The sequence below is a fragment of the Canis lupus genome, chromosome 2, assembly GCF_003254725.2.
Source record: "Canis lupus dingo isolate Sandy chromosome 2, ASM325472v2, whole genome shotgun sequence".
NCBI lineage: Eukaryota > Metazoa > Chordata > Mammalia > Carnivora > Canidae > Canis > Canis lupus.
The window spans coordinates 57,739,886-57,763,028 of record NC_064244.1 but is presented as its reverse complement, the minus strand read 5'-3'; the positions used below and the strand labels follow the sequence as shown (position 1 = coordinate 57,763,028).

The 23,143-nt window shown below is 55.1% G+C and overlaps 2 protein-coding genes across 3 annotated transcripts in view; one reads left to right on the top strand and one right to left on the bottom strand.

Annotated features, from left to right (window-relative positions):
• Positions 1 to 21,371, top strand: part of CPNE2 (copine 2) — a 45,936-nt gene extending 24,565 nt beyond the window's left edge. For both annotated transcript variants that reach the window (XM_025447131.3, XM_025447132.2), the window contains 7 exons: positions 1,230 to 1,289; positions 3,126 to 3,259; positions 5,373 to 5,427; positions 10,305 to 10,356; positions 11,947 to 12,080; positions 19,257 to 19,493; positions 20,814 to 21,371. In XM_025447131.3, coding sequence (XP_025302916.1) covers positions 1,230 to 1,289; positions 3,126 to 3,259; positions 5,373 to 5,427; positions 10,305 to 10,356; positions 11,947 to 12,080; positions 19,257 to 19,493; positions 20,814 to 20,921 — 780 coding nt within the window. In that variant the 3' untranslated portion in view covers positions 20,922 to 21,371. The remainder of the gene's footprint in view (positions 1 to 1,229; positions 1,290 to 3,125; positions 3,260 to 5,372; positions 5,428 to 10,304; positions 10,357 to 11,946; positions 12,081 to 19,256; positions 19,494 to 20,813) is intronic.
• PSME3IP1 (proteasome activator subunit 3 interacting protein 1) overlaps positions 808 to 23,143 on the bottom strand; it is a 61,677-nt gene continuing 39,341 nt past the window's right edge. The window contains exon 7 of the mRNA XM_049104103.1: positions 808 to 9,734. Coding sequence (XP_048960060.1) covers positions 9,541 to 9,734 — 194 coding nt within the window. The 3' untranslated portion in view covers positions 808 to 9,540. The remainder of the gene's footprint in view (positions 9,735 to 23,143) is intronic.

The window sequence follows — 23,143 nt, the reverse complement described above, 5'->3', positions numbered from 1 at the left end:
GTTCTGCCATGTCCTGGCTTTGGGATCTTCTGAGCTTGACCTCTCTGGGCCTCGGTCTCCTCATCTGTAGAATGGGGATGTTCACAAGGTAACCATGTGGCAGGTTCATCTCATATCATATTCCTGGGATGTAAGGAGCTCTGGGAAGGCACAAGATGACCTTCCAGGGCCTCTCCTCGGGAAAGGAACCTGCTTCCCATGCTGGCAGCTTGCCCGTCACATGTCCGGCACCCCCGGGGGCAGACGGACGCCCAGCAGGGGCCCCGCAACATCACTGAGGTGACTCCCGTGGTACAGCTGGGGCCTCTGAGTCCCGGAAAGGGAGTGAAGGTCACACGAGCAGTGGCCAGGGCCGCCCTGGGTATCCGGCAGCCCGTCATCTGCTGGAATCGGGCAGGATGTTAAGGCAACGAGAGCCCTGGCCGCGGGGCCTGAAGGTACCCAGTGAGTCCTGGCACCCTCCCTGTGCCTCTGCGTCCTGGTCTGGAGGCCCTGCTGTCTGGCAGGGCTTCTGTGACTGCTCGTTTAGTGTGGGACAGCGCAGAAGTGCTGGGTGAAAGCTAAGCCGTCAGGTGGCAGCATCTTAGTGTGCAGTCCTTGAAAGTTTCTGGAACTTCTGTCATAGTCCCCTGCAGGATTTTTGCCACCTGCCTCACTTATTCCATTTTTGTGATCAGCCCTTCTTTCCCCCATCCTTGGTTTTTTTCTCTTAGGTACGTTTATTTTGAAAGGAACCCCCCTTATAACTCCACCAAACTGGAAGGCCAGTACCCTTGGCCCAAAGGAGCAGAGACCATCACAACAAACGCGGGGTTTTAGCAGCTTTATTAATGTATAGCGGAAGCCCTTGAGCTGGCCGCCTCTGCTCGGAGTGCAGGGCCAGGGCTGGAGCGGGCCTAGGGACTGAACAGCAACACTGAGACTGTCTCTGCCATGTCATTGGTGGATACAACTGACACCAGGCCCTGGGACCTGCTGGGAGACAGTGCATGCACGCGCGTGTGCGTGTGTGAGACCCACTGGACTGTTGCTCTGAGTGCTTTGTTACAGAGAGAGTGGGGCTTGGTCATAATCAGACTGGGGCTTCCCTTGGCCTCCTTGACTCGACTAAGGTTTCAGGGCCCAGAGCAATCAGTTCCCCAGAGGTCATTCCTGGGGACTGTGGGCAGGTAGAGGGCCAGCCATCCGGCGCAGGGCAGGCACCCACCGACTCCGCTGACTCCTTCCAGATAAACCGGGACTACTCCTTCCTTGACTACATCCTGGGAGGTTGCCAGCTCATGTTCACGGTAAGGCTCTCCCCGCCGCCCTGCCACCCACCCCGGCAAGGATCCTCCCTAGGGGCCCGGGCCACTACTGCAGTACAAGGGGTTCGGGACCAACTTCGGGAAGGGCTCCTCTGTGTCTGGCCCAGGGGAGAGGGCACAGGGTGCTGAGCCTAGTCGGGGCGTGGCTGCCTGCCCCCAGCAGATTGCTGGCTACAGCTCTGCAGAAAGCCAGATTCCCCCCTGCTGGTCAGACGGCCCTCCTGTCTCCTCTGCTGCCATCCTGTTTGCTCACTCAGTTCCATCCACAAGGGTGCTCACTGTCCCTCCAGGATTCCAAGCTCCTTTGCATCTGCTTTGTCTGGAATGCACCTTCTGGAAACTTCTCATGGCTGCTGCCCTGCCATCCTTCGGGCCATGGCATAAAGGTCTCCTCAGGGAGACCTCCCCTGGTGCTTTCCTGTTTCTCCTTATCACTTCTCCTACTTTGCGATCTTCAGGACACTTGCCACTCTGAAATTATTTAAATATCTTTCTCTTGTCCCTGTTTGTCTTCTGGGTGCAGAAGACTATGAGTGCCCCAAGTGTGAGGACTTGTTTCTGTGCCAACCTCAGCCAAACACTCAGTGCCTGGCACATAGTGGGTGTTCAATAAATGAATTGTCCCTCTGCCTGTGGCCTGGAGTATGTGCCCCACAGACTTGTCCCATTCATCTGGTCTTATGCGTCCTCACCTAAAGGGGACCTCCAGCCCGGGGGGAAAACCTGCTGGGGTCCCATGCTCTGCCCACCTCCCTGCCTTGCCTCACCACTCTCTGCCACGACCTCTAGATCCCATGGGACTGGAGGTCCTCTGTAGGACTATATGGAGTCAGGAGACTGGCCTTGTTGATGTCTAACCCCACTGGTCATCATGACCCCCTCACTCTGAGAGACTGAGCTCTCCTATTCCTTGTGTGTATGCATATTCAACAATGGATACTGAGCGCCTCCTCTGTGCCAGACTCACCCCACGAAGACCAGTTTCCAAGGTGGTCATCTCTCTCCCTAGATCCCTGAGAGACAGCAGGATCTCCCCTGTGGAGCACCTTCTCTGGTGCTCTGTGCATCACCCTAGACCTGGCTCCGGGGGCCTGTGTCTTGCCTACAGTGAGCACCCACTCTGGGCAGATAGGCATGGCCTACCAGGCAGCCCCAGATCCCAGGGCCTTTTGGGGATCTGAGGGACAATAGGGAAGTGGCTTGGGGTGGGGTAAGGTGTCTGGAAAGGATTCATTGGAGCAGCGACATCTGAATTGGGCCTGAATGATAGAGGAGAATTAGGGAGAAAAGATTGCCTGGCTCTTTAGGTAGAGGCAACCTCATGACAAAGACCTAGAAATTGGGGATCCCTGGGTGGCTCAGCAGTTTGGCACCTGCCTCCAGCCCAGGATTGAGTCCCACATCAGGCTTCCTGCATAGAGCCTGCTTCTCCTCTGTGTCTCTGCCTCTCTCTCTCTCTGTGTCTCTCATGAATAAATAAATAAAATCTTAAAAAAAAAAAAAGACCTAGAAATTGAGACAGATGAGTGTGTAGGTTTGACAACAAGGGGGACAAAGAAATTTGGGACTGCAAGGTGACTTTGTATCACATCTGGGCAATAGATTTTATGCTCAGGCAGTAGGGAGCCACAGATGGCATTAGAGGCAAAGGAGTGACACAATCAGTTTCCAGGTTTCAGAACATCTTATGGAAGCGTGGGTTGACATGGGGAGATGAGTGGCTTCCCATGTCCCATCAGTCTCTTTGTTCCCTGAGGAGGAGATTGGGAGCTGGAGTCTCTGGCCAACTGGGTGGCCTTTTTTCCCCCCACTCTACAGGTTGGGATAGACTTCACAGCCTCCAATGGGAATCCCCTCGACCCTTCCTCTTTGCACTATATCAACCCTATGGGCACCAACGAATATCTGTCGGCCATCTGGGCTGTCGGGCAGATCATTCAGGACTATGACAGGTAAGCTTGGGGAGGGACTCGAGAGGTCAGTTCCAGCTCCATCCAACTGGGAAGCTCACCTTGTCAGAGCTGAAAGAAGGGTCCCAAAGATTCTCAAACTGGGAATGGCCAACACATGGTATACATACCTTATTGCCCATTCCAACACCTGTGGCAGGCATTGCTAGTCAACTGCTGACCTCTTCCCTACCGAACCCTGGATCCACACTGGAATCCTTCTCCACGATACACCAAGTAGCCAGTAAGAAAAGGAATCAAGATAGAAAATGAAACTTGTTTACCTTTGTTGCAGCTTTCCCTTTTAGAGCTGGAAAAATGTAGGTGTGGGATGGAGGTAGAGAATGTATCCAAAGTCACACAGATCAGGGGCCTAGTACCCAGCCATTCTGATTCCTGGGCCCAACACCTAGTGACCTAATAGTCTCACTCCTGCTGGGATTTTGGAAGGAGCAGCCAGCAGGTGTGGGCCCTCTTCCCATGACCATGCTTCCTGGAGATCTTTGGGTTAAGGCGGGGGCAGTGGAAAGTCAGTGAAGGAAGGCTGTGTAGGGGGTGTGGCCTTGAAGGATCAGAAGTCACTTGAAGGTTATGGTGTTATAGCCACAGGTGGTGTTCGTTGGGACCTCCAGGCCAAAGGGTGGAATGGCCAGGAGGCCAAGACACAGGAAACAGGGGTACGAAGGTACAGGTGCCAGAGACTTGGCAGGAGCAGCATCAGGGTCCGGAATCCTGTGTACACTTGGCCTCCCTAGGAGAGGCTGCCTGAGACCAGGGTCTGACTTCCAGGGCTAAATGGGTGGCTGTGATCTCCAGCCACATTAAGAAAAGTATGGCACATAGAGCAAGGGAGGTGAAAGTCCCCATCTGCACAGGTGGGTGGAGGAGCCTGCTGTTGCCGCTCTGGAGTCCTCTGTATCCAGCTTCCCACTCAGTCCCTTTACTGAGCCTTCTCGTGGACATTCAGACTTAGCAAGGAAGAAGACCCTAGTGAGTGCTGGGCACCTGCCCCAGTCCGACTCCTCCGATACCCTTCCCCATCTCAGTGAGAGGCACCACCTCTCACCCAAAACCCTGCACTTTATCCTTCCCTCATTTCCCCTGTTCTTTCAGCAAATCCTTTCAAAAACGGTCTTGAGTCTGGCCCTTTCTCCCACCGCCACTGTTACCAGCCTGTAAACCACCATCCCCTCCTGTCCAGATCACTTCAGTAGCTCCTCACTGGTCTCTCTGCGTCTGTCCTAGCAGCTGGCAGTGTGTCTTCCACACAACAGCCAGGGGATTTCTCAATATATATACACCTCCAGTGAATGAACAGGTGAGACACGATCCCCATCCTTAGGGAGTTCACCCTCGAGGAGGAAGACTGGGAAAAGTCACTGGAGTTCTGAGAGGCCAGTTTACCTGTAACGCAGGAGCTACAAGAGCACCAAAGATAAGGATTCTCAGGTCTCAGGGAAATCCACAGAGAGAAGGAGCCGTTTGAATTGGGCTTTAGAGGATGTGTAGGAGTTTGCCACTGCTGGGGACAGGAAGTTCAAGGGGAGGCACAACATGATTGAAATTGCAGCAGGAGGGTGCCCTGTGTGTTTGGGGCACAGCTAGTGGTCCGTGGCCAGGGCTGGGGGAGTGGGGCTTGAGGGAGGCCCGGTGGAAGCAGATGAGAGTAGTAGGCTCTAGAGCTGGGTGATGAAGGGTCTTGAAGATATGCCAGGGTTCTCAGGAGAGTTTTTCCCAGCCATAAAAGGAAGGTTGAGAGACAGATAGTACCTTTCCATAACGACTGTGGTTTAGCGAATGCCCAAGGTCCCAGTTTGGGAAGGATCTAGAAGATGCACCCAGGCCCACTGGTTAGAAGTGCTATGATTGATTAGCCATGTCTGCCACAGATGTAGATGGGGGTCAAGCCTCACTCGCCAGGTGCTCAGAGGTGGTGTGAGCTCAGTACCTCATTCACACAGAGCTCTTTCTAGAGGTGCTGAGCTTTTTCCTTCTGTTCTTGGAGGTGTGTGAGGCAGGGTGGGCCCAGCCCTGGGTGGGGGCTGGGAGGGGTGAGGATGGACTGGTGAGGTCTCTGTCCCTCTCATGGTGGTTTTCTTCTCCTTTCTCTGATTAGTGATAAGATGTTTCCAGCTCTGGGCTTTGGGGCCCAGTTACCCCCAGACTGGAAGGTGAGTGGAGTTGGATTCTTTCCTTTTGGTCAAGATGGGATTTGTGTCTTATATGGCCTCTTGTGGGTCTACTTTGGAAGAGACTTGGGGCCCAGCCTCCCTGCCTTCTCTGCATTTACCCCAAACCCACACTCATTTCTCAGCCTGAACCTCACGTAGGCACTGGGGCCAGAAAAATGAGCGGGACTGTTATGGTCTCTGTCCCCTGGTACTCAAGTCAGGTGGGGAGGACAAGTAGGATGCCAGATTTGGCAAACAAAAATCCAGGACACCCAGGGAAGCTTGAATTGCAGATAAACACATTTCTGGAGAATGTCCTAAATATTATACTGGGACATATGTATACTAAAATGTTATCTGTTGTTTCCCTGGACTTCAGATGTAATGGGACATCCTGTATTCTGTCTGGCAACCCCAAAGATGGGCAGGGTCATCATTGCTGATATGGGGCAGCATGGGCCTGGGAGGAACCCAGAGGAGGGCCCCAGTCTGGCCTGGCGGTAGCAAGGAAGACTTCCTGGAGGAGGCAAGGTCTAAGTCAAGATAGGAAGGGAAAGGAGGAGTTTGCTGAGTGACTGGAGGTGGTAATGGGGCAGAGAGGGTGTTCAGAGCAGAGAACCTGTGCAAAGCCTGGGAGGAGGAGGGACAGAGCAAGGTGGAGCAACAGAAAAGGTGGGCATGTGGCCTCTCTAGAAATGATGGAGACAGACAGAGCTAGCCAGGAAGCCAGCCATACAAGGCCTCAGATGCATGTTAAACAGCAATGGGCAGCCACGGCAGGGTCCACATGGGGTGTTATCAGCCATTTGGCATTTTGAAGGCCCACTCTGGCTGCTGAGTGAGGGACTGGCTGGGTGCCGATGGGCAGGATGGAGAGATGATGAGAAGGAATGAGGTCCATTTTATGGGTGAAAAAACAGAGGCTCAGGTGATTTGCCCAAGGCCGTGTTTACATCAGGGAGCCCCGGATTCCAGCTGGGCAAATGGACTCTTAAGTTTATTCTCCGAATCTGCTTCCTCTCCAGTGAGAAGCCTGGGAATGTTGTGGGCACAGAGGGCTCAGCTTGTGCCCCTTCTTGTCTGCCCTGCTGTGCCACGTGCTGTTGCCAGAGTGAGCATTTTCCTCCCATCCTCTCTGGGTGGTGGTGTGGGGGGGGTACGATCTTCACCTCAAATTTTAGGGAGAGGCTCTGTGGCCTGCTAGCCATCGAGGGGTGGGGGCAGGATCCTGCAGGACCAAAGCTGGGCCTCCGGGCAGACAGTGATGCTGCAGGGGGTGGGGCAGGCTGGCGCAGCCAGGCCCAGCTTGAGCCCGTTGCTAGGACACTGGCCAGCTTGAAAGAACCCTGGCTGAATGAGATGTTTTCTCACTCAAAAGCCTCCTTGGAAATGTCACAGGGCAACTCTGGGGAGGCTTGGGCTTGCCAGGCTGGAGTGCCCGGTAGTGACAGGAGGGATGCCAGAGCCAGGCTGTGCGAGGGCAGATGGTACATCCCACCTCCCCTGTCAGGCCTGGCGCCTCCCAGCCCCTTATCTCCCTTCCATTCTGACTTGCCTTGCTCCTGCCACTTGAACCTTCTTTCATTCATTCCCGCCTCAGGGCCTTTGCACATGGCCTTCCCCTGGCCTGTTGCTCCTTTTCACTTTTTTCCCCACTATAGAGGTCAAGAGGTCATTCCCTCTGGGAGGCCTTCCCTGAGGGAGCTCATATGGGGCCCCACCTCCCGTCCCAGGCACTGTCCTCACAGAACTTATGGTCACCTCTGTATGTGTGGGTTTGCTGGTTTGTTGCCTCCCTCCAGAGCTTAACAGTCCAGGAGGGCCCCAGCTCCTGGCACACACTAGATGTGCACTACTTGTTTGCTGACAGAGTGAATTTGGGGCTTAGCAGCCTGAGGAGACAGAAATGCTGGTTCTGAGGATGAGAAACTGGAAGGAACATACGACTCAGCTGCTTGCCCTTGGGACCTTCATTCCACCCTAGTGCTGGGCTGGGTGTACCCAAAGAAGACCCCTGCCCTGGACAGTGGCTGAGGGACTTAGAAAGCTTTTCCCTGAGATGGCATGAAGCCTTGTTCATTTATAATGAGCCAGAGTTCATCAGATGAGGAAGGAGGAAGGGCCCATGCAAAGGTCTGGGGTGGGAGAGAGCATAGACTCCCCACTGTACAGATGGGGTAACTGAGACTTGGAGAGGACAGTCCCTCTGGGATCCCTGCAGCTCTCTCTCTCATGCTCTGCCCCCACCAGGGCCCCAGGGAGTAGTGTCTTAGTAACCCACTGCCCAGGGGTCAGGCTAGGTGGACACAGCACTGATTATCAGAAGGCAGCAGGGAGTCCCAGGGCAAAGACTATGGCCAGCAGGTCCCCAGGGGCCCCTAATCTGGCTTACGGCCTCCAGGAAACTTGTCCTATTAACTGGCATTTCCTAGGCCAACTAGGGTGGTGAGTGTGGGAGGGGGCTGGGCTGCTAGAGAGGCATGCACTTGTCTCCCAGATCTGGTCCTGGCTCTCTGCTGTGGCTCACTCATGTCACCTGGGCATTCCCTGACCTCATCTGAGCCTCTTTCCACCTGTGAAGTGGAGCTGCTGGAGTAGGTGACCTGAGAGGACCTCTGGGCTGGATGGGTGACCTTTTAGCCCCATCCACTTGGACCACCAGGTCCTCCCACAAAGGAAGTGCGGGGAGGGAGTGAGGAATGAAGAGGTTGGTGACCCAGAAAGCAGAATATTCCTCCATTCTTATCAGGAAGGGGTTTTCCCCCTTGGTCTTTAAAATCTCCTAAAATCTGATTTTTGCAGGAAGTCATTGGCCCAGGGAGGCCTGTTTCCTTGGCAACCATTTTGCTCTCTCAACCCCTCTGTATAAGCACCCCCCTTAATCTCTATAGAGGCTCATGGTGTTGCCATGGCAATGAGGACCTCCAGCCCCCCAGCTGGAGCCTAGACTTGGGACAGGGTGAAGAGAGCCCCAGGCAGGGAGAGGACCCCAGAGGGACAGCAGAGGACTGGCTCTATGCCAGCCCTTAGGGCAGAGGGAGCAAAGAACAGAAAAGCTGTTCTCTCCCCTGAACAGGGAAGGCTCTTCTTAGGCCACCTGCCCCCCACATAGGGCCTTGCTGGGGTGAACTGCCTAAGCTGAGTCTCACCCCTCTTGGCCCAGGAGGGCTCAGCAAGGCCAGGACTCCAACTCCCTCTCAAGACATGAGGGACTCAGGTCTTAGGCCTGTTCTTCTGTATGGTGTTGGCACCCAGTTTCCCCTCTCTGGGCCTCAGTTTGTTTACTTGTTGAATGGGCACATTAGACTTGCTGGGGCCTTCCAGCACTCACGTTGTCGTGTCTCAGAGCTAAAGAGTCTGTCTGGGAGTGTCTGTGCTCAGACAAAAGCTCTCGCCTGGCAGATATGTCCCTAGATCTCTTTGTCTTCCTAATTTAAAACCTGTGGGAGAGTGTTAGAAGATGGAGGAGGGTCAGTAAATATCCTCCAGCCTGAGAAGGTGCTTTCAGACCAAAAAATCCATGGAGCAAGCCACTCCATACCGTTTACACAGTTCACTTCAGGGTAACTTACTGTGGTGGGCTCTCCAGGCAGCATACAGCCATTCCCCCATCCAGGCAGGATGGCCAGCCACAACACCACGCATGGGGCATGGTGGTGAGCTCACAGGGTAGTTCTCTAGGGCGGCACCCTCTGTGTGCTCACCATCTCTACTGGTTAGCTGAAGTAGGGCCTCAGAACAGGCCCACCTGCATTCCCACATGGGCATAGATTAACCTCCATGGGGCCTAGAACACATAGCCCCCAGGGAGGTCATTGTGCAGACACAAACACAATGGGAGTCATTGTCAGCACTCCTATGGAGAGGAACACCTTCTGAGGTTAGTGGGTTCAGGGAAGGGGGCTCAGGAGGCAGCCTGACCTCAGTTCTGGTCCCAACTTTGTCCTTGGGTAAATGGAAGACGCTAGGAACATTCTAGACCATTCTGTGTCTCCATTTCATCATCGGGAAATGGGGTAGTAAGAGGCCTTTCCCCACTGAGTCATTGCCAGGAGTGAGGTGATGCCTGCAAAGCTCTGAATGTGGTGTGTGGCATGCAGGAGGGAAAGGGGCTCAGTGGGGATTTTGGCTGAGACCGCAGTGGGAGGGAGAGTGGGGACACCCCCATCTGAGCTCTGACCCCCTAAGGCCGCAGGTTCTGCAGCCACCACACTCCTGGGGCAGCCCTGAACCGTGTCTGGTTATTATTCCTCTGTGCTCCTGGGTCCGGGAGGGCGCTGGATGATCCACAGGGCTGGGATCTAGGTCTGGAGGCAGAGAAACAGAATGAGTCCCCAGGGGACCAGCACTAGCCCTCTCTGCCCTCCCCTCCACCCTGCCCTCTGGCCCCATGATGGTTCCTGATCCCCACCCAGTCCAGCCGAGCAGGTTGTCCGCTAACCCCCAGTTTGGCTCACTGGCATAACATGGGCTCCTCTGCTGGCACTCGTGCTAACTATGAAGTTAGGGAAAGCACTTGGGGCCCAAAAAAGTGGAACCTCAGTGATAGCATGTGACAAAAGGGCAGTCCACTTGGACTCCCCCCAGAGCTCTCTCTGTCCCACTCCTGGACTCTCTTAGTGGGGCAAGGAGGCAAGGCAGCCATCATGCCCCAGAAGAGATTGGGGCGATGTGCACCTATTACAAAGTGAGAGTAGTCAGGCAGGCATATCTGCAGGCGTCAGGCAGGTGGCTCCGCCCCAGCAGTGGAGGTGAAAGCAAAGCAGGTGTGTGTGTTGGGGGGCGGGGGGGCGATCAATAGCCTTGGCCTGGGATGGGGCCTGGGCCCAGCTTTGGGGCCAGAAGGCTACCAGCCCAGCATTTTCTCTACATTTCAGGTCTCCCATGAGTTTGCCATCAACTTCAACCCCACAAATCCCTTCTGCTCAGGTGAGTGCCAAGCCTAACTGTATCTGCCCTGGGTGGAGGGAGGGGCAGAGTAAAGGTTTTGTCTCCCACCATCCCCTCCCCCTTATGCTTGCTCATGACAGGTAGGGAAGAGCTGGAGGTTGGAGTCAGGTGAGCCTGGATTCAGCACCAGCTGCTGCCCTTTCCTGGCTGTGTGACCTTGGAGGGATCACTGCACCTCTCTGGGCCTTTGCCTTGTCACCTAACCCAGGGAGTGTGATACCTGCTTAGCTCATCTCACTGGGTTGGCTAGGTGAGAATTAAGGGAAGTGTGGACAGGAAGCCCTGTGTAGAACAGGAGGAGGTAAGGGCAGCAAATTATATACTTGTCTCTCACCCCCCACCTGTCCTTGCCGGGAGGGCCCAGCCCTGCCCCACCCTGCTCCTCTTGTCTTCCACAAGGAGTCTTGGCACCCAAGGACTGAGGGTTGCCAGTGTGAGGGTTGGGGGAGAAAGGGGCAGGCAGTGAGTGCGGTACCTATGCTTACTCCTGCCCCTTCGGCCTCAGAGGATTTCTGAGCCCCCTGAATCAGTTAAGAAAGTATTGGAGGAGGAAGGAGGCTCCAGATGGATATGGAAGAGGGTGGACCCTGCCATCATGAGACCCCAGCCTAGGATTTGGCTTGGATATAGCATCTGCCTTCCCTGGGGATTCCCAAAGCTGGGTCTCGTTTGTACTTAGAAGGGAAATGGGGATCCCTGGGTGGCGCAGCGGTTTGGCGCCTGCCTTTGGCCCAGGGCGCGATCCTGGAGACCCGGGATCGAATCCCACATCGGGCTCCCGGTGCATGGAGCCTGCTTCTCCCTCTGCCTCTCTCTCTCTGTGACTATCATAAATAAATAAAAAAACTTAAAAAAAAAAAAAAAAGGGAAATGCATCAAGTCACTGACTTGGGAATGATGCTGTGACTCAGAAACCATGGTCATCTGTTGGCTAGAAACAGCCCTGTACTACTCCTGGGCTCTCTAGTTTGGAGCAGGTCTCTAGACACTGTGTCCGAAATCAGGGTAACCAACCTCCTCTCCAGCCAGAGGCCTCCTGGATAGGACCACAGGGCTGTGGGATATTCTTAGGCTCATAATGATGGCCATTTACAGAGCACCTACTGTGTGCAGGGGCTGTGCAAGCATCTCTGTTCCCCCACTGAGGAACCCTCAGCAAAAGCCATAGCATGTCCAGAATGGGCCTCAAGATGCCTGGCTGCCAAGTCCCTTCTCTGGACTTGAGTCCCCGTTGGGCCCTCTCCTGCCAGCCGCCCAAGAGTAAAGATGATCAGTCCTACTAACAAGGAAACAGGCTCAGAAAGATTAAACAGCTTGCCTCAGGTCCCACAGCTGAAAAGTAACAAAGGTGGAATTCGAACTCAGGTCTGCGTGGCTCCATATTCAGGGCCCTTTGCTTTATGCCATCTTGGCCCTGCCCTCTGGGAGCTTCCGGTCTCATAGGACCCACACTGGCCACTGTAGTAGTATTGGGGGTCAGCGGGAATAGAGGTATAGGTCTGCAGATGGGATGAGGGTGGGTGAAGGGTCAGCGGGCACCAGGCTGATGTAGTCCTGTCCCCGAGGCAGGTGTGGACGGCATCGCCCAGGCGTACTCGGCTTGTCTGCCCCACATCCGCTTCTATGGGCCCACCAACTTCTCTCCCATCGTCAACCACGTGGCCCGGTTTGCGGCCCAGGCCACACAACAGCAGACGGCCACGGTGAGTAGGCCCCCACCAGTGTGAATGTGCAGGAGACGGCTGGGCCCTCCTTGGGGCCAGACTGAGTCCGTCCCTACTCCACCCACCCCCTTGGGGCTGGTGAGCTGGGTAATTCTGCCTTCCCTGCCTCAGTTTACCCACAGATATGGTAAGGGGATTGGACCAAGCTCAACTTGATGGGTCCTGGCTCTCTGGAGCACAGACGTGAGAAAGACAGTGACTCCGTTCATGCGTAATAGGAAATTGTGCTGTGATCACTGGGACGCACCCCCCTGGGCAAGGGTATTCCTTATTCCCAGGGTACATGGAAACCAAAGGACGGTGGTCCCTGTAGCCCTAGAGCTGACCCTCTGGGCCACTGTCTAGCCCTGGCCCAGTGCCCGGCAGGAGGCCCTGGCTACTGTGTGGCATCTGGACCAGGGTCCTCTCTCTGCCCTCTAGCTCCAGGCCTAATGCCAAGGTTGGGGTCCCCAGGGGTCACCTTGTCCACTTCCCCCACTTGACTGTGCACATGAGTTGGGAGGTTGTCTCCCCCTGCCCTAAGAATGGTGCCATGAGCAGCCCTTCCCAGGCCATGTCCCCAGTCCCACTTGTCAGCGTCAAGCCAAGGCTGGAGTAACTGGATTTGCAGAACCTGGGCTGCCACCAGGGAGACCTAGATCTGCCTCCTGCCTGGCCCTTCCCCCAGGAGGCCTTCATAAGCCTCTCCCCTCTCTGGGCTTCCCTCTGGGAAATGAAGAGCCACTGCATGTGCTAAAGTCCCTTCTAGACTGTCCCTTTCGTTCTACCTCCAAAAGGTCATCTCGACTTGTCCCTCTCATTGCCAAGGGCACTGGCTTCTGTCACTGGATACACTCTCACACTGTGGTCCCTATAAGCCCCTCTCCCCCCTGGGGTCCTTTTAAGGGCACATGCTTGAGCCTGCCATTCTCTAGGCCCTCCCTCCCTCCCTCCCCTCCTACCCACCTTCCCCACCTTCCTCCCCTTATGATCCTACCACCAACCTTGTTCCTGCCTCTCAAACACATAAGCTTGTTCCCCTCACAGAGCCTTTGCCCAGGTGACTCTGCCTGGCTGGTTCCACCCATTCCTCGGTGTCCCCTCAGATGCCACCAGCCCACCCCTCTGAGGTTAATCTCCCCCTTTCTGTTTATTCTCATCTGGACTCTGAGGATGGCAGCAGCCATCCATTGTGTGTCTCCCTATAACTCTCAGCCCCACTGACCGGGCCACTGTCCTGTGTTTGCCATCATCTGGCCTGTGACAGATGCTCAGCATGCCTGGAGATAGATAAATCTGTCGGCCCTGCCGTGGACTGTGTGCTGTGCAAGGCTCAGGAGGCAGAAGGAGGTGACTCAGCCAGGGCCTCCCCCACAGGGAAAGGGACCTGGTCCCACTGGGACCACCAGAGGAGTGAGACACTGACCTCGTTACTAGGGAGGCAGAGAGGTTGGCTTCCAGGAGTGGTGGCAAACACAGAGGAGGTAGAGGTTAAGAGAAGAAAAGAGGACACCAGGGCTGGCCTGGGACAGGGTGGGGGTGGCAGGACAGCAGGACATGGTCTAGTTGTTTGGGAGGCAGAAAGAGGCTCTCAGGCTGCCAGGGTTTGAATCCTGTCCCCACCCCTTCCTCACTGTGACTTGGGTAAATCATGTAACCTCACTGAGCCCCCATTCCCTTGTTTATATGATTAGAATACTCATAAGACCTACTTTGAGGAGATAGTGTTCAGGTTAGACAAGATCGGGTAACGCTGCACCGAGAGAGAACTAGAGAGGATGAGGAAGGACGGCAGAGTGGCCTGCAGAGGCCAGGGAGGGCAGGAAGGAGGTCTGCGTGGGGGAGAACAGGTGGTCCCAGGCTCCTCTGCCTCTAGGGGCAGGATCTGCTCTAGTGCCAGCCCTGCCCGGCCACTGGGACTGAGGGCGTGAAACAAGCCCCCCTTCTGCCCTGGACCTATTTCCTTTATGAAATGGGAGAAGGGAAGCCCCCTCACTCAGGGTGCTGTGAGGATCTGGGGCAACCTGAATGGGACAGCAACCAGGGAAAGGCCCAGGAGGGGCTACTCTTTAATTCCTGGGGAGCGGGTGCAGGGTGAGAACTGCTTGGGGCTCAGTTGAGAGGCAGGCCCCGGGCTTGCACCATCAGGATGCCTGTGGTCAGTTAGCCAGGCCATTATCCCGCCCAGCCTATTTTCCGCCTGAGCCAGCTTTGAAAGGGATGGGAAAAAAAGGCCTGCGTTCTTGTTTAAAAGGAAGAAACACGGTGTGGTAGCAGGAATGAAGCCAGTGTCTTTGCCAGGCAGAGCCAGGGTAGGACAGGGCAGGAGCTGTGGTGCGGGGAGGAAGGTGCCTGTGCCCACTAGGTGTGCAGGGGGCTGGGCCCAGGGCAAGGCCAGGAGGGTAGCTTTGTGTTCTGGGGAGAGACTGCTGAGGACTCCCCAGAGCGGGGAACTTGGCCTTTCTCTGCCCAGTCCTGATCCTCTCAGTGGCCCAGCCACTTGTAGTTGGCTCCCCGGTGATCTTGAAGCAAGGATTTGGCGCTTTCAGTGCCCCAGCTACTTTTGTCCAGACCTGGGCCTTCCAACCTGGGAAGGCAGCCCTCTTGGGGCACCCCTCCTCCCCCTGCGTGTGACTTGGGCCACCTACCAGAAGGAGTGGGGACGGAGTCTCTCAGCCCCTCGCCCTGATGTCTAAACGGACAGATCCCTCCGCCTCTGGCTTACTCTACCCCACATCTCATCATGCACCAAAAGTGGCATTGCCTGATGGTTCACCCTCTAGCTCGAGGCCCATCAACCCTGTTGAGACCCCAGCTCCTCCACTGCCTGGCTATGTGACCCAGGGTAGGTTGCTGAAGCTCTCTGAACCTGTTTCCTCACCCGCACCGTAGAGGTGCTGGCCCAGTAGCTGCCTTCTAGAAACAGGATTCCACCAGCTTGGCACGGGAATTGCTCAGTACGGTGCCTGGCACACAGGGAGCACTCGGTAAGTGTGGGTAGCTGAATCTTCTAGGGCCGCCTCTGGATGACACTGGGCACACTGAGACCCAAGGCAAAGAGAAATAATTTGTGGATTAAGTGCTGCTTTTAGACAGCCATGTGGGGTGGCGGGGAGCAGCACTTGGTGTGGCTTCACCTTTCCTACCCCCAGACATCTGCACACACATGCACGCCCACGAACAGGAACTGGAGAGCAGGTGGCGGGAGGCATCGCTCTAGGCAGGCCTGCACTCTCCCATTCATGCACACAACCCATCTTTCCGGAGCATATTTCTGTGCTGCGCTGGGAAGACCATGCTGCACGGCCCCTGCCCTCCCAGGGTCTGCAGTCTAGGGGGGAGCCTGGCCTGGAAACAGCAGCTGTGACTCAAGGCAATTGAACCCGTGGGGACAGAGGTCCAGTATCCTAATGGTGGCTCCTAATACAGAGGGCTCAGGGAAGGCTTCTTGGAAAGTGGTGTTCTAGGCTGGGACGTGGAGGATGCTTAAGAGTTAGCTACGTAAAAAGTGTGTGTGCACACGTGTGCGTGTCTGTCTCTCTGTCTGTGGAGTGCTCCAGGAAGAGAGAACAGCATATGCAAACACCAGGAGGCATGGTGTTAAGACATAAGAAGTGGTGATGTTAGAGGGATGAGTGCGGTAGGGGAGGGCCAGCTACCACAGGGCCTTGGAAGGCAGTGAGTAACCTGGATTTTCTCTTGAGGGCCATGGGGAGCCACTGAGGTTATTAGGAGGTTGAGAAGGAGCTAGGGGACCCCCATCCTTCCCTCTGCCCTATAAGCCCTGGGTCTCGCTGTCCATGGCCCATTCCTAGTTGGCTACCTAGGTGTCTGGTGCCCAGTGGAGGGGGAGCTGGGACAAAAGACCTTGGGAATTTCTTCCCACCCCAAGGGTCTTTGACAGCCAACTTCCAGAAATAAGCCAGGGAGCAGCTTCCCCAGACTGCTTGGACTGTTGTGGTTGATTTCTTATAAATCTGATCACATGCTAAATGCTTTAGGGGAAGTAGCTATTTGCCATCCCAGAAGCCTGAAGAACCTCTGGGTAGAGACAAAAGATACTCCATCCTTGAGCTGGGTTGGGTGCTTCAATTTTCGGTTGGACCTGATGGTGACTGGCTGTGTTTCTGGAGCAGGGACAGGGTGCCAGACCTGAGAGATGCAGAAGAGAGTGCAAGGGGCTGCCTTGAGGAGCACTCAGGGTGTGGGGAGGTAGAGGAGTATCCAGAGGAGACCTCCCCAGGGGTTAATGCTGGCAGGGGAGGCGGAGCTTGAGGCTGGAAAGGGCCTTCCACCTGCTTGAGACAGAGATGTAGATGCTCAGATGGGTCTTGGAGCTGTGGCTGGAAGGGTATGCCAGGCAGGAGGAAGGGAACCAAGAAGGGTGTGGAGCACTGTGAAAGTTTGAGGGCAGGGGAGACCAGGGTTGTCTGTGGGGACAACAGAGCCTTTCCCACCTCCCCCTGCCCAATTCTGCCCTTCGTTCTCCTCGTCCATAGCCCCCTCCCATTTCTGTCTTGGGGTGGGGGGGCTGCAGTGGAATATAGAGGCTTCTGGACAACCTTGGCTCTGTCTGGGGTGGGCGAGAAGTGCAGGACTTGTTAGCTACATGTCCATTGCCAAGGCTAGCCCAGCTGGGCAGAAGCTGAGATCGGGCACATGGTCGCGCGTATTGTGGCTGACTGCACAGGAGTGAGGGTTAATGTCCAGTGCTGTGGCTCTGGCTCTTTCTGGGCTTCTGAGACATTCGGGATGACAATGAGGCAAGAGGGCTTGGAAAGCTCCTGCATACCAGGGTGCATTATTAGAGAGGCCAGGCCACAAGAGGGGGGTAACAGAGGGAGGACACTGTGGAAAGAGCCCCAGCTTTGGAGACAGCCAAGCTTTTGTTTGAATCTTAGACTGTATCGGTTCCCAGCAAGTCACTGAATCCCCTCTCAGCCCATTTCCTCATTTCTAAAACAGGAATCACAGCGTGAGGATAGCAGGAGGGTCTATGCATTGTAGTGTGTAGTGAGACACTTTCTCACCCTGTCGGCTGGTGCCTGAGGTCCTGCAGGAACCCAGACCTGTGTATGCCCACCTCCCTGGGAAGAAGGCTCCAAGGCCTGGGGGGACCCAGGCCTGAGGCTCCAATCCCCTCGATGTGTGGCTGACTCACGGGAGAACTAGGAGGGCTGCATCGGGAGGGGCGGGGGTGGGAGACCATCCCACACCAAGTGGGGAACCTGTTGACTACACCAGGCATTCTTTCCCTCCTCCTTGCCAGGACCTTCAGCGCCTTCCCTCCTGCCAGCTTAGGTGCCCTGGAAATCCTGCCCTGGACTTTCTGGCGGGATGGAAGTGCAGTTAGAGAGCCGCTTTTGGAAGGGATGGTAGAATGATGGTGGGCTGTGGGGGGGCCAAGGGTATAAATAGGCCTATAAGGCCCCCCAACCATAGGAAGGGGGGCTGACAGCCGCTGCCCTCCACTGCAGGGATCCAGGCTGCCATCTCCATAGCAACAGGTATCCCCAGCACAGAGGGCTTGGTCTCTTAAAGACACAGTGCAGGAGGTGCTACACTGCCACTCCTGCTGGGAGCAGAGGGGTTAGGATGGCAGGTCTGGGCCTCCAAGCAGCTCACCTGCTCCTTCCATGGCTGTGTGGGGACAAACAGAAGAGCAGGGCATCCTAGGGGGCTGAACTTATAGCCTCTGTATGTTCCCTAGGGAGCAAATGGCTTTGCTGGGTGAGAAGGTGGCCAGGTGCTGACCTAGGTCTGGCTTGGTTCTGCCCTCCAAGACCTTGACTGGTTTGGGCCCCTCTTTCCTTTTTTTTTTTTTTTTAATTTAAAATGTATTTATTTATTTATTCATGAGAGAGAGAGAGAGAGAGAGAGAGAGAGAGAGAGGGGCAGACACACAGGCAGAGGGAGAAGCAGGCTCCATGCAGGGAGCCCGACCTGGGACTGGATCCCGAGTCTCCAGGATCAGGCCCTGGGCTGAAGGCGGCGCTAAACCGCTGAGCCACCGGGCTGCCCGCCCTCTTTCCTCTTTTGAGACCCAGAAAATCAGACTAGAAGGCAAACACCTCAATATTAGGGCCATGTAGGGCTTTCTGTTTACTGATAGGGAAAACTACATTCAAAAAGGGAACCAAAGGGTGCTGACAGAACTGAGTTGACACTAAGGCCTCGGCCTGCTTGGAATGTGGGGGCCTCCACCCAGACCATCCCCAGAGCCTTCCCGAACCTCATGTGCCCACCCTGCCCCCGTTCACAGTTTCTGCTATGGCTGTGCATCCCCAGACTAATTATTCAGTATTTTTAGTAATTTGATAAAGAAACTGTAGAGCCCACTGTAAGTGAAAAGTTACCACTTGCCATATATACAGAGTAATGGTAAAAATAAACACAGCAGACTGTCTGGTACTGAAGTCTAGCTAGACTGTGGTCCCCTGAAGCTCTGTGCTTCCCACCTGTGAATAAGGAGGGTGAGCAAATGACAGGCCTTAAAGGCAGACTAGAACCGAACAGAGACTGTCCTGGGTACACTTTGTGCAGAACTAGTACTGTGACTCGATGCTGTGTGACTCCAAGTCCACTAAACCGGCAGCAGAATCCTACAGTCCCAGAAGCACTGGCCTGGTGACCGGCAGGCTATCTGAGGCCCGCTGTGCTGACAGGGAAGGAGCAGGTTGTAGGTATTTGGTGTGAGTGGAGCAGAGAAGGGGAGGCTGGTCCCCGAGTCATCCGGAACATGCCTCCTTCCCCAGCTGTGGGCCTGACGGCCGGGAACGCGCTTAACCACCAGGTCACAGAGAGCTGCCGTGAGGCAGGCATGTCCTAAGGGGTACAGCAACTCTCACCTTGCAGATGCAGAAGCCGAGACATGACAACTTCAGTCAGTTGCCCAGAGTCCCACAGCACAATGCCTGGCAGGGCTGGGCCTGGAGTTCAGGACTCTGAGCTGCAGAGTCTGAGCTAACAGCCAGGGCAGGAGGAAGAGAGCAGTTTGTGCTTGGGCTGTGAACAGGCCAGGGTTTACCCTGTAAGGGTGGAGTGCTGAGGGGGAGGGGACTGGGATTTGGTTACAGCTGGGAAGAGGAGTGGCCTTCCTCCCAAGGGTCAGGGTGTTTTGGGGGAGGCGGGGGAAGGGGGACCAGAGGCTTCAGAGCACCTGTGTCCTCTCCGCAGCAATATTTTATCCTCCTCATCATCACGGATGGCGTCATCAGTGACATGGAGGAGACGCGCCACGCCGTGGTGCAGGCTTCCAAGCTGCCCATGTCCATCATCATTGTGGGCGTGGGCAACGCCGACTTCGCCGCCATGGAGTTCCTAGATGGGGACAGCCGCACACTGCGCTCCCACACAGGGGAGGAGGCAGCCCGTGACATTGTGCAGTTTGTGCCCTTCCGAGAGTTCCGTAATGTGAGTGTGGGCCTGGTCTGGGAAGGGGGCGCTTGGGGGACCCCAGTGACTATAGCTAATAAAGATGAAAGTCTGCCTAACCTGAGGCTCCTCTACACACTGCTCCATTGACTGTGTGCTGCCTGAGAGCCTGCCCCCAGATGAGGCCCTACTGGCTTCAGCAAGCTCATGGAACCCAGGGAGTAGTGCTCAATCCAGACTGGGGCTTCAGGACAGGGTTTCATGGAGGCCCTGCCCTCCAACGGAGGTTCTGAACCAGAAGTTGGAGTTATCCATGCAGGGCAAAGCATTCCAGGCAGACTGGCGGATGGGGCGGGGAGGGGGCGGGGGGGGCGGGACTTGGGACGTGTTGCTGAGAGCAAAAACCCAATGGTGAGAGAGGCTTTCATGATAGTCACACCTCAACCAGTCTCCTTCACAGATAGGAAGCAAGGCCCGTCTTAGGATCCGCAGACACTGGTGGTCCCACCTTGTCCCTGGAGGTGGCTCTGGGCCTATCTGCAGGTGACCCCAGGGGTGCCCACAGGTCATAGCCCTGGCACCTGGGCCCACCAGGATCCCAGAGGGAGCAGTCTTAAAGGCCACCCCTGTACTGTCACCCAGGGGCCCAACTCTTATTTAACCAGAAGCTTACTGCATGGCCTTGGGCAAGTCCCTGACCTCTCCAGACCTTGGCTTCCTTGGCCATGGGGCCTCTTGGGGTTCTGTGGCTCTGATCCTACAAGCCAGTCCTAGGAAGAACTTCTCACTTAGTTTTATACCCATTGGTGCTCACAACTCTGCCCGGTGCCCTCTGAGTTTGCCTGAGACGGTCCAACTCCTTCCTCTGGAGCCTTAGCTTCCTGAGGACTGATGCCAGGCCTCAGCACTGCCATTCATGCCCAGGACACTGAGCACCTCCCCACAGCTAGCCTGTGGCTGAGCATTCAGCAGTGAGCCAGACAGTCCTGGCCCATTTATACAGGCTGAGAAGGTGCTCAGAAAATGTCTGCCAGGTGAGTAGGCTGTGCCACTCCTCTCCACTGTCTCTTTCCCTGAAAAGCCTCCCACAGACCAGTTCATCCTAAAATGTGACTCCCGGGCCTCTCAAAGTGCTCATTGTAGGAGTTAACTTCACGTAAAGGAAAGCACTACTTGTAGTGGAATTTCAGGCCCCGGGCTGAGACAAGGGACACGAATTATAGACAGTCATGGTCCTCAGCCCTGATTTTGTCCCTTGGGGACACCTTCTCTCACTGCTGTCTGGGCATGGTGCCCCTTGCTACTTTCTTCCAGTAACTCTTCCTCTCTTCCCTCTCTACCTCACCCTCGGCCCCGCAGGCAGCAAAAGAGACCTTGGCCAAAGCTGTGCTGGCGGAACTGCCTCAACAAGTTGTGCAGTATTTCAAGCATAAAAACCTGCCCCCTACCAACTCGGAGCCCGCCTGAGCACCAGCCTGTGTCCAGCAGCAGCATGCCGGCTGGGCCTCCCGCCCTCTCCAGGAACGTGCACGCTCACCCTGCTTCCTCGTGGGTGGCCTTTTTTTTAACCGATCCACATTTTTATTTTTTACAACCAGACCTCCACCCCCAACTTCCCCCAGCCCAGCTGGGCTTCCTTTGTTGGAGTCGACTGATGATGCTTCTGGGCCAAACTGGCTTCCTCCCTACCCTTAAGTATTGAATGTACTTTGTATAATTTTAGTGGAATTATTGTTATTAAAGAGAAAATTTTTACAATCCTAACAGGCTTTTTCCAAGTAACTAGCTGCAGACCCTGAAAGACGCGTGTCCCCAGTGCATACATTGTGTCGTTGCCTGCACCTACTTCCTGCTGTTTTTATACTGTGACTGTGTTCTATTTGTTATACTCAGGGTAATAAAGCAGTTTCAGATGTCCCTGTGTCAGCTCCTTCCTTGGCCGGGACCTGATGGGCTCACTGATCTGGGGAAGGAAACCTAAAAACCTCTTTCCCCCAGCAAGTTGGTGCAATCGTTTCTACCTGGGGGCACTTGTTCCCTGCAAACAATAATAGCTGTTAAACGGGCACAGAACTTGGTACGATGCACATGCTCAATAGGTATTTGTGGATGGATAAAATTCCCCAAGCCACCACCAGCAACTGTAGCCCTTGCAGAGCCTACACCAGTCCTGGAGTCCTCAGTCCAGCCACTGCATGGCACCCCACCTTCCTCCTCTTACTCTACACTCTGTCCTGAGGTGTACACATACAGGTTAGCCATCGCTGCCACCCGTTTGCTCCTCTCACAGGCCTCCCAGGCATTGGGATATGTATGCTCTGTGGTCTGCAGTATATGAGAACCTCTTTGCCCACAGGACACTAAGAAGGGTAGCTTGTGTCCCTGCTGACAACTATCGTTCGTTTCTAGAGCATACCTCGCCCTGGCTCAGGCCCCACTTCATGAAGCCAACCAGGGTTCACTCTCAGGGTCCTCCCAATTCTCTCCTCTCCTCCACATAACACAACCTTCTCTCTGGTCTACCTCCCCCCTTGGAGTTTCTGTTAGCCCCCATGCCATAGGCTTCTATGTAACCAGTAACAACCAACAGTTCTACTAAGGGATATTTCTGGCTCCACATTACAAGCTTTATAGGCATAATCTTGATAACCCTTCCAAAAGCCTATAGCCTCTGCCTATGCCCATTTCCGAGATGAGGAAACAAGCAGAGAAACTAACCAGACCCATTAGAGGCAGAGCCAGAACTTACATCCAGATCTGCCCCATTCCACAGCCCATACTTCTTCCACAGCACCTTCCTTTGACTCTGGCAAGGGAGTCTACTCAAGCTGCTAATGAATTTGTCCTTTCTCTCCCCTGAGCCTGGGAGGTCTATGACCTTGACCTACTCCCAGGACAGTCATTCTCACTGGGACCCGCTAGACCCAGGCATGCACCAGACAGGTTCCTACCTCCAGGTGCCTGGCAGGCTCAGGAACCAGTGTATCTGGTGAGAGTGAGGGAGAGGTTCATCCTGAGCTTCTGATGCTCCTGCTGGTTCTGTGGACACCAGAAGTCAATTGAAATATTCTTTAGGGGTACCTTCACTTTGGAGAGGGCTGCAGGACTGCGTGGAGCCCCGTTTCCCCAAGGACCTTTGGGAATCACCACATAATGGCCCAGGGGCCATTGGATGGAATCCCAGGACAAGTGCATCTGGCTCCTTCAGTTTCTGCCTAAACCTTGCTTCGGCCACCTGTAAGACTGGGTGTTAGTCAAAACAATAACACAAGTCTGCTTATTTGCTGTTCAGTAGCTCAAGTGAGTCTAGCTGGATGTCTCATCCCCACCCATCCTGGAATAATCTGTCAAGTTCTGCAGTCAAATACTCTACTCCTGAGCTATACCCCCTAATCTGTCAAGCTGTGATTGACCAGAGGTCTCTAAAGGGGAGCAGCCTTCTCGTCCCAGCCCTACATCCCTTCCTTAGCCCTCACAGGATAGGTATACTGTGGGGGACCACTTCTCATGCAGACCTCTCCCTTACACCTCTCCATGGGAGGAATTTGCCAGACCAGTAAAACTGGGGAAGATGGACATATGGGGCCATGTTATGGTCGAGTCCCCGCCTTGTGCTGGGGTCCATCCCAAATGCTCAAACTCTTATGGACCACCTACCTCAAGTGTGGTGGCCATGGCCCTCACCTCTA